Source organism: Triticum aestivum, chromosome 3B (assembly GCF_018294505.1).
Source record: "Triticum aestivum cultivar Chinese Spring chromosome 3B, IWGSC CS RefSeq v2.1, whole genome shotgun sequence".
Lineage (NCBI taxonomy): Eukaryota > Viridiplantae > Streptophyta > Magnoliopsida > Poales > Poaceae > Triticum > Triticum aestivum.
The window spans coordinates 157,931,519-157,941,938 of record NC_057801.1 but is presented as its reverse complement, the minus strand read 5'-3'; the positions used below and the strand labels follow the sequence as shown (position 1 = coordinate 157,941,938).

Here is a 10,420-nt window from a genome sequence, read left to right as displayed (position 1 = left end):
CTGGTTCTCACAATGATATCAACGTACATCAGCGTTCTCCAATGTTCGCAAGGTCTGCAGAAGGCCAATCCCCAGAGGTCAACTTTGAGATCAGTGACCACCATTACAACAAGGGATACTACATAGCTGATGGTATCTATCCTTAGTGGTCAACTCTTGTGAAGACAATACCCAACCCACAAGGAGAGAATAGATAGAAGTTTGCCCAAATGTAAGAGTGCTAGGAAGGATGTGGAGGGTGCTTTTGGTGTGCCTCAATCTCGATGGGGTGTCGTTTGACACCCTGCACTGACATGGAGCACCGAGAAGCTTTGGGAGGTAATGACTGCTTGTCTGATCATGCACAACATGATCGTGGAGTATGAGCGTGATGACAACATTTACGACCAAGGGTTGGATTTTCAGGGTGCAAAATGTTAGAGCCTGGGCGCCAAGAACCGGAAACGTTTCAACAGTTCACCCAATTCTATCATGAAATATCATATGCAACTTCAAGTTGACTTGGTTGAGCTCATGTGGAATCACATCGGCAACCAGTAAATGTATCGATTCATTTTTTTCATCTATTGAAGATAATTTTGATTTGTTTGTAAAACTATTTGCAATGTTTAATGTATTTGGTTGTAAAAGCTATTTACAATGTGTATAGTTCGTAAAATGTATACAATACATGGGATCCAGCAGTTGTCGCGGACCAGATGCATCCACCCACGGCAAGCACATTAAAAAAAAACAGCCGGACGCCGTTCTATTGCCCTATCCAAACAAAACAAAAATTCAGACCAAACTAGTGTCTGTTTGGGTCGCGTCGGAGCTCGGCTACTAATTTAGTGATGCCCTGAACGCGCTAGTACATATCACTACCCTCCCAGTCCATGGCCCCACCCACCATTGCCACATGCCACATGCTGCCGATGCGAAGCGGGTGCGGACGGCGGAGGCGCTGCGGCTTATCGCATTTCACCGGAAATGATTCGCGCACACCAAGGGAGAGGCGAGAGGAGGAAAATTGCCCGTGGGCTCGTGGCTCACGCCGAGGTATCCAGCCACGATACTCCCACACGTCCCCGTCGCCTCCTCTGTTTCCCACCACCTCTGCTTCTCCGGAAGCCCAGACAGCAGCGCGGGAGCTCCTCCTAGCTCAGGATCGGTGGGAGTTGATACGAGGCGGAGGAGATGGCGGATGCGAAGCAGCAGCAGCCGCCGCAGACGGCGTTGGCGGCCAGCGGCGTCTGGAAGACGGTGAAGCCCTTCGTGAACGGCGGCGCCTCCGGCATGCTCGCCACCTGCGTCATCCAGCCCATCGACATGGTCAAGGTATGCATGCACGGTGGCCGGTTAGTGGAGCTGCGCGCTCTGCTTGAGAGTTGGGCAGTTCTAGCTCTACGTTTTCATTTGCGGAATGCCGACGGAACAGTGGGTTTGAGGCTTGGGCCGGGGTTGTGTCTTTGTAGGCGAGCTGTTTGATATTTTGCGTCCAAGGAGAGTGTTGCTCCATTTGGTTGGAAATGTCGCATCGCAGCTTATGTATACTGGAATTTTGAGAAACTGGAGTCAGGTCTAGGTTTGTTTCAAAACTATGGAGTCAGGTCTGGCCGTCTGGGAGTTTGGTTGTAGTTGACTATCCTTAGAAAGAAAAATGTTGCCTACTGGATTTGAGGCTTTGTTGATTTATTCCTGATGTGTTGCATCAGAATATGAGCTCACAAGATTCTAATTGGTTTTTGTATTGATGAGTACATTAATCAGGTCTAGTTTTTTTTTTTTTTTTTGAAGAACCTCATTGCGAGGGCAGGAGTTCCTGCAGTTCATTAAGAAGAATAGAGATGGTCCAGTTTATAAGGAAAACCTGAACCAAAAGTCTAACATATCCCAGTTAATTAGGGGAACCGAGATAAAACCCAAAAACAGAAAAAAGACAGTAGAGCTTGGGGGAACCGGTTAATCAGGTCTAGTTCATATTGCACATTCTTGTATTTAGTTTACTTCCAAGTTCCGAGAAGATGCTGCTTTCTGTTCATGGCTTAGGATCATAGGATGTAGCCCATCTGTACTATACCTTAAGGGGATTTTTCTTGTAATATTGTTGTTAAAGCCTTGGTTTCCATGAGACCTGCCTGCTCTTAGGTCTTTTTCTTTCATGGAGTGTTTTTTGGTCTAGGTATCTAACTCTAGGATCCAGGCACTTAGTTGGTGGTTGCTATTTTGTTTCAGGTGAAGATCCAGTTGGGCGAGGGCTCTGCAACTTCTGTCACCAAGAAGATGCTTGCTAATGAGGGAGTTGGTTCCTTTTACAAGGTGTGGCCTCTTAGGTCTTCTGCCATACAGATTCTGGTCATCGTGCTGAGGATTGAATTATTGATCTTGTGAATGTGGCATGTACTGCAATTTGGTGACAAACCTGTGTTACTCCATTTGCTAGAGAATTAGTCTATTACGGTTATGACTGGCATTTCATTTGTGCAGGGATTATCTGCTGGCTTGCTAAGGCAAGCGACATACACAACCGCTCGACTTGGATCCTTCAGGTTTGTATGTAAACCATTAACTGAATTCATCAGTAACTTTCATTTTTTTAAGATCTAATAATTTGCACATGAAGGTTTGTGAATTTGACGTTGATAGTATGTCTGATTTTTAAGCCGGTGAATGGAAAATGCATAAACGGCGTGAAATACCATTTTGTATCAAATGATTATGTCTCATGCATAAACAGTAGTTTAGATATTTTTAATAACATTTTATGGTAATGCTTGCTACCTATCGTTGGTCGTTGTACAGATAAGCATTTTTTACCATCTAAGTGCGCACTTTGGCATGACCCATCAATTGTAGGATAACTTCTGAATCAACAATGGTTTATTCATGATTTAGAGTTCTATTGAAAAGATTTCCAAGAGGAAATACTGATACTAAGGTAAGGTTGAAGCTGCAAGACTCATCACTCCTGGAGATGGAATAAAATATTTAAGTTGAAGCCATCATACAACATCAACCATTGTGTTTTTTACATCACTCTGTACTAACTGCAAGGCAGATGATATGTTATCTGTCGTGTTATTACTATAAAGAGTATTCAGGAAAATCACTTACACATAATCTGTCAGCTATTTTGATTCTGTTTTATCTTAGAAGTTAGATCCTAACTACACTAGCTGCTGTTCAATGTTTGAATCAATTTTATGTCTTCACGCTGTATTTTCTCAGGGTTCTCACAAATAAAGCAGTTGAAGCAAACGAAGGAAAACCACTGCCCTTAGTCCAGAAGGCTGCTATTGGTCTCACTGCTGGAGCGATTGGAGCGTGTTTTGGTAGTCCTGCGGATTTGGCACTCATTAGGATGCAGGCTGATTCAACCTTGCCAGCAGCCCAGCGCCGCCACTATAAGAATGCTTTTCATGCACTTTATCGTATTATTGCTGATGAAGGTGTTCTGGCACTTTGGAAGGGCGCAGGTCCAACTGTAGCTAGAGCGATGTCACTAAACATGGGCATGCTTGCCTCCTATGATCAGAGTGTTGAGGTACTTAGAGACAAACTTGGTGCTGGTGAACTTTCTACAATGCTTGGTAAGGTTATTTTAGTTTCATTGAATTTGATGCAATATTTATGTTTTATCATTTCTCTTCTGAGAATTAGCTGTGCATTTTGAGACGTGAATCAGAGTGGTATGCTGGTCATGCTATCTATAGGCCTTGGACTCTGGCATCTTCAGTGCATTGTCTGGAGGAGAATAAAGAATAAAATGTTAGAACCGAGAAATGATTCAGTGTAGAAGTACCATGGACACCTCAACTATCACGCCATGTTCTAAACTTGAGTTAAGATCTCTGGATTGCTAGCAGGGTTCTTTGCTTTGTTTGTTAGCCGACCTCATGTCGCAAGGTGCATCTTCCCATCTGTATGCGTAACTCACTCTTCCTTAATAGATGAGGCAGCATTTCAGTCAATTTTATTTCAAAAGAAAACCTATAGGTTTCAATGCTCCGCTGACCTGTTGAAGCTAGCTGCATGATGATAGGCATGCTGAAACTAGCCTTCCATTTGCTTAGTTTGTGCTCCGGTTGACAGATTTGCATGGACCTTACTTGCCATTTTTCCATAAAAATATAAACAGATTTGTATCACATGTGTCAAATAAGCAGTGCACTGCTACCGAAATAACTGTTCATTCACATGCCTTTCATTACACACTTTGATGTCAGTCTTTTTTGTTGTAGTTTTTCACCGTGTTATGTTTGTCTTTTCGTTCTGTTATTAAAACTACATGGTCCTGATACTCCCATTATCCTCATGTTTGCTCTACTCATTCCTTATATGATATATTGAATTTCTCTTGTAGGGGCCAGTGCTGTTTCAGGATTCTTCGCGTCTGCTTGCAGTTTGCCCTTCGACTATGTTAAGACACAGGTTCAGAAGATGCAACCTGATGCTACTGGAAAGTATCCATACACTGGGTCTCTTGACTGTGCAATGAAGACCTTGAAGAGTGGTGGTCCATTTAAGTTCTACACTGGCTTTCCGGTCTACTGTGTCAGGATTGCTCCACATGTCATGGTAATGCAACTAATACACGGTGTTTCTCTACTTAATAGTCAACTCTTCAACTTCATGTCTATCAAACTTACTTAATGACATCTTGTATGCAGATGACTTGGATATTCTTGAATCAGATCCAGAAGGTCGAGAAGCGTGTCGGCCTTTAAAGTGCCGTGCTATGCTATCCTTGCCGACAAATTATAATAGTGTAGCTGCTTTGTACCTACAGTATAAATCAGCAGTTGGTTCTGATAGACAAAATCTGTACTTATCTCCTTGGCCTATATGCTACCATTGTTCTCTGTGTCTTTCAGAAGAAATAATCATATCATTTCTGGGTAACTTTTGGCTGAAAGTAGAGTTAGGAGCAGATATGCCACCACCGGGTTGAACCCATCTCATCAGTGGAGCCAGACATCAAACAAACTTTTTCAGTACTCCCTCCGTCCGAAGAAACTTGCCCCAAGCTTGTTCCTCAAATAGATGTATCTAACACTAACTTGGTGCTAGATACATCCATTTGAAGGACAAGTTTTTTCGGACGGAGGGACTATATATTTGTTTAGGCCTTATGTTTGACAAGTGTCAACATGTATCTTTTTTTGGCAGGGTAATATGTGTAGTTAATTCTCGTTGTTGTTGTATTTTTCTTGGTATATCACGCACAAACATTTTTGTTGGTTCTGTTGTGTGCCACTGCTGCATCCGGTGAAATGTGATAGTGGATGTTTGTGTCAGCTGTTGATCATGCTAGGTATTGTATGGTTTCTGGTTTGCTGCTGTCATTCTGTATGAAATGCACGATGTCGGACTGCCACATTTACAGATCTAAAATGTAAATTACCTACGATAAATGTTGAAAACATTGCCTCGTATTTTCTTTATCTTGATGTACTGATGGAAATCCAAAATGCCGCTGTTACGTCTTACATTGTTCATCATGTGCTTCTTTTGATGATGCAGGTCCACTGGCCTTGCCGCACTAACAGTTCAACAGGACATTTCAGTTACTACTGGTACCCCTTCTTAATGCTACTATGACAGGCTATATACTTTGCCAGCATTCAGATCCAAGTACTCTCAACTTCCATCAGAGCATACTAGGTAGGTAGTAGTGCCCAGCCTAAAAGGGCTATGCACAAAATAGTAATAGTACTACTAGGGCACTAGCATTTGGAGAAAAGAATAAGCGGATAACAGAAAGGCTACGGGGCATGGACAAATGGACTGTCCCTGCGCCCTGACCCTGTGGCTGAATTTCAGTAATCTAGCTCCTCACGCACGCTTGTAGCCAGAACAGAAGCACCGACAACATACCTGCAAATTGCATTTGACCAGAACAGAAGCACCCAGTTTTGATATATGGCAGAAAAGCCAGACAGGAAAATTTCTGTAGCCTCCTTCCGTGTTGTTGGGCTGGCAGCTATTAGTGGTGGTCACATCATTTTCTTGCCCGTGGCCGTGTGTTGGATCTGACGTGTAATGCCAGGCCCGGGCGCCCCATCCATAGTTATATATCCATATTATTGCGTTTTTAAAATATTTTCCCTAAATGTTTATCCATTCTTGAAGTTTTCTCTCGGCATTTTCTATGCTCCAAGAGGTAGCCATAATGATTTTTCTTCCGTTTGTTAAAGCCCGTGAAAGTTTCATCGTGTCGACCATGCAGTGCGCCCTTGTGACTTGTGAAAAGAAACGCAAAGTCAAATAATGAACATGGACAAGGGCACTGTGGAAAAGTACTAGTTTCTTGTGTTGTTTTGAGCGAAGGAGAGAGGTAAGGAACAGACTCAACCGTAAACTGTCCCCTGGTACCTTGGGAGGCTGCTACGACTAGACGACAATCTGGGACATTCCTTCTGCTTGTCTTCTTGAGACCAACTGACCTTGGAGCAACAAAAAGGCCATTATTCTCTATCTGAAAAGATCTTGTAGAGAGTGTAGTGTTATCTGATATTAACCTTTTTAAAGGAATTTTTCAAACAACCTCTGAGGCTCCGAAGAATCCTTTCCCATGTACATTGCCCCTTTTCCTCCAAGTGCAACGTGTGAGAAATGTATGAACTCCGAGTTAAGACTGCTCATATTCATCAAAATAATACTAACGCATTTTTGGTTTCTATTTCCTTTCCAGATCTCGGAAGAGTTAAGTAGTTGCCAGGACAAACAGGTGGCATCTAAGGACGCTATGCCAAAGTTTCTTGACTAACACAAGAAATTGTTGTTGTTTAAGTGGTGACCCACCAACCTTCCTCCTACGTGGAGGATAGCAACAATGTGCCTGTCAAATGTTGAAATGTCATACTGCACCGACCATCTGGTCCAATCAGAATTGGACTCATATTAGTTTCCATCCAATTGTCAAATGAGGATTTGACATCTAACTATTTTCCGACTAAATAACAGTACCATCATAGCAGAAAAGAGAACTCTGAACTGATCATCTGCAGATCAAGATCCTTACTCGGAACCGACGGCCAATATAGCATCATAATCCACAAATGAACAGTTGGATCGGCCTCTCATCATGTATGCCCAAATTAGCTCTAGGCTGTCACATATTCAGATACTCTAACTGTGCAAGAAGGCAAATTCTACAATGCAAAAAGGAAAATCAATTGACTTGAGAACACGAAAACTTATTTGCGCGTTAATTCACTATACAATGGAGTAAAGAAATGCAAAATCTCACCAATAAGAATTGTTCATGGAGACTAATGAAAAAAGAGAACATTACCAAAAAAGTCAATCTTTTCTTTAAGAGTTTTTTTCTTTTTGAAACTCTTTGCCTTTAGAGTCCAGCGCGGAGCACCACACTCCTCGGGGCATCTATTTAAACGGCATCCCATGTCTCCATTCTATTCTCTCCTCTCCCCCCATTCAGTTCTCCGCATTCTTTTGTCGAAGGGAAATTTTCAAATTTTTTTGAAGGAAATTCTCTCCTCTCGCTCCATTCTTTGCAGTTAGCTAGCTAGTGAAGTTCTTTCATTTGATTCTTGCTCGTGGATCAATGGCGCGGATGGCAAGCAAGGGGAGCAGCGGCAGGGCCATGGCCGGCGGGGCCAGCGGGCGCGAGCGCGAGGGGAAGAAGGCGCTGCTGCTGGGGCGCTTCGAGGTGGGGAAGATGCTGGGGCAGGGCAACTTCGCCAAGGTGTACCAGGCGCGCAACGTGGCCACCGGCGAGGAGGTGGCCATCAAGGTGATCGAGAAGGAGAAGGTCTTCAAGTCCGGCCTCACGGCGCACATCAAGCGCGAGATCGCCGCGCTCCGCCGCGTGCGCCACCCGCACATCGTGCAGCTCTACGAGGTCATGGCCACCAAGCTCCGCATCTACTTCGTCATGGAGTACGTGCGCGGCGGCGAGCTGTTCGCGAAGGTCGCCAAGGGCCCCCTGCCGGAGGGCGAGGCCCGGCGCTACTTCCAGCAGCTGGTCTCCGCCGTCGCCTTCTGCCACGCGCGCGGGGTGTACCACCGGGACATCAAGCCTGAGAACCTCCTCGTTGACGACGCCGGCGACCTCAAGGTCTCCGACTTCGGCCTCTCCGCCGTCGCCGAGCAGATGCGCCACGACGGGCTCTTCCACACCTTCTGCGGCACCCCGGCGTACGTTGCCCCCGAGGTGCTCTCCCGCCGCGGCTACGACGCCGCCAAGGCCGACCTCTGGTCATGCGGCGTCGTGCTCTTCGTCCTAGGCGCCGGTTACCTACCGTTCCAGGACCGAAACCTCGTCGGCATGTACCGCAAGATCCACAGGGGCGACTTCCGCTGCCCCAAGTGGTTCTCCCCGGAGCTCCTCCGCCTCATGCACTGCGTGCTCGACACCAAGCCGCTGCGCCGCGCCACCATCGACGAGATCATGGACAACGAATGGTTCAAGGTCGGATTCCGCCGCTTCTCCTTCCGCATCGAGGACGACCGCTCCTTCACCTGCTTCGACCTCGACGACGGCGATGCCTATGCGCCCACCTCGCCGCCCGACACCCCGCGGACGGCGGACGGCAGCGACTACGGTGACGCGACCGATCAGCAACAAAAAATCTCGGGTGGGATGACGTCGTGCGGATCGGCGCCGTCGCTGCTGGAAGGGAGGTTCGGGCAGCTGGGCGGGAGCTCGCGGCGGCGGTCGAGCCTGAACGCGTTCGACCTCATCTCCTTCTCCCCGGGGTTCGACCTCTCGGGTCTGTTCGAGGACGGCGGCGGCGAGGGGAGCAGCGGGGAGGGCGAGCAGCAGCAGAACGCTGCGCGGTTCGTGTCGGCGGCGCCGGTGGAGCAGATCCTGGCCGCGCTGGAGCGGACGGCCGCGGCGGCGGGCATGGCGGTGCGGGCTCGGGAGGACGGGTCGGTGATCATGGAGGGAACACGCGAGGGCGCTAACGGCGCGCTGGCGGTGGCCGCGGAGATCTACGAGCTGACGCCGGAGCTGGTGGTCGTGGAGGTGCGGCGCAAGTCCGGCGGCGCGGCCGAGTACGAGGAGTTCTACCGGGCGCGCCTGAAGCCCAGCCTGCGGGAGCTCATGACCGAGGAGCCGGCGCCACGCGGCGGCTCCAAGGAGCTCACTCGGAGCGTGTGATCGTGCCGTCCATGCATGCAGGCACGCACCCACGTCTGTCTGACTAGTCGTCTACACGGCGTCCGTATACTTGGCCTGTTGGCCGTAGGGCTGTGCGTACATACGTACATATCTGGCACACAAATACATACGTATGTATGTACCAAAAATGTATGTACATACATACACCATTTTTTGGGGCGGTGCAGTGGCTATGGATGGTGCCTATTTTGAAAGGTCCATTCCATCCATGACACTGTGTAAAGGGTAAAATGGGGAAATGGGAGGGTTGTTAATTAATTATTAGGGGGTCATGTGTGTTAACTGTTAAGTGTGAGATGTTTGATGTTGTTGATGTATGAATTCACTGTATATTTTGAGAAGGAAATTAATGAAACCAATTGATTTCTTTTTGTACAAACCCTCACAGCCACATAATCTTCATGTACTGATCACTGTCAAACTGATGTGTCATACATAGATGAATACATGATGCACGTGCTAGTACTCCCTCCCTTCGATTCATATTATTTACCGTTCAAACAGATGTATCTAGATGTATTTCAATGTTACATACATTTGCTTAAACGATAATTACTATGGATAGAAAGGAATACATCAATTGTTGATATACTTATACGAGAATTGGCGGGCCAATGAATTCGGGTGCCACGGGAGCACCTCACATTAGGTGCTCCCAGTTTCCAAAATGCACATTTAAATGTTTCAAAAAAATTGAAAAAATTATGGATGTTACCATGACATGAATGTACAATCCCTAAAAATTTCAAATCAAAATTTCAAATGCACATTGAGAAACAAGAAAGACAAATCCAGCATGAATGTTTTGCAGAAAATCCCCCAGACATTTCCAAAATGACACTTTGGTCCACATCCGTGATATCAACGACCGAGGTCGCGCGTGAGCACCTAATGTGAGGTGCTCTCGTAGCACCAGATATTTTCTCCAATGACTCAATGAGCACATAATCTGAAGTTCTGAAGCAGTCTAGCCCAGGAGAATGATACGCAATTTATAAGAAGTTCATAGCAATCAAACGAGGACAATATGTTCCAAAAACATTGAGATGTTTTAACTCCAGAAAGCCATTCCAGTTGTCTTGAAATAGCTTCTAGTTTTATGACAGCTAGTTAAATAGGGTACACCTAGACTTACCTAAGTACTGCCTCTGTCTTGGTTTAAGGCGATGACAATATCACTGTAATAAAGGTTCTTCGGCCCCAATTCTTTCGTGAACGGTGTGGTTCTATGTGTTTGATCGGCGATAACTTCACCTTCTTCAACAAGCTCTTTTTTCAACTGTTTGCGAG

The 10,420-nt window shown here is 46.2% G+C and overlaps 2 protein-coding genes across 2 annotated transcripts; both read left to right on the top strand.

The window, feature by feature from the left end:
* The first annotated feature begins 971 nt into the window (after window positions 1–971).
* Window positions 972–4,881, top strand: LOC123069146 (mitochondrial dicarboxylate/tricarboxylate transporter DTC). Its single transcript, XM_044491929.1, has 6 exons — window positions 972–1,317; window positions 2,215–2,298; window positions 2,467–2,528; window positions 3,208–3,569; window positions 4,343–4,557; window positions 4,650–4,881. The coding sequence occupies exons 1-6, from the start codon at window positions 1,177–1,179 to the stop codon at window positions 4,704–4,706; spliced, it is 921 nt and encodes a 306-aa protein (XP_044347864.1). The 5' UTR covers window positions 972–1,176; the 3' UTR covers window positions 4,707–4,881.
* A 2,552-nt stretch (window positions 4,882–7,433) lies between these two features.
* On the top strand, window positions 7,434–9,384 carry LOC123065102 (putative CBL-interacting protein kinase 13). Its single transcript, XM_044488462.1, has one exon. The coding sequence runs from the start codon at window positions 7,550–7,552 to the stop codon at window positions 9,107–9,109; it is 1,560 nt and encodes a 519-aa protein (XP_044344397.1). The 5' UTR covers window positions 7,434–7,549; the 3' UTR covers window positions 9,110–9,384.
* The last annotated feature ends 1,036 nt before the right edge of the window (window positions 9,385–10,420 follow it).

What these genes read in the sequence shown, in the direction of transcription:
- LOC123069146 (XM_044491929.1), top strand. Translation starts at nt 1,177, where the DNA reads ATGGCGGATGCGAAGCAGCAGCAGCCGCCGCAGACGGCGTTGGCGGCC. An exon ending in AGCCCATCGACATGGTCAAG is followed by an intron (nt 1,318 to 2,214) that starts GTATGCATGCAC and finishes ATTTTGTTTCAG; the next exon opens with GTGAAGATCCAGTTGGGCGA. An exon ending in GGATTGCTCCACATGTCATG is followed by an intron (nt 4,558 to 4,649) that starts GTAATGCAACTA and finishes TCTTGTATGCAG; the next exon opens with ATGACTTGGATATTCTTGAA.
- LOC123065102 (XM_044488462.1), top strand. Translation starts at nt 7,550, where the DNA reads ATGGCGCGGATGGCAAGCAAGGGGAGCAGCGGCAGGGCCATGGCCGGC.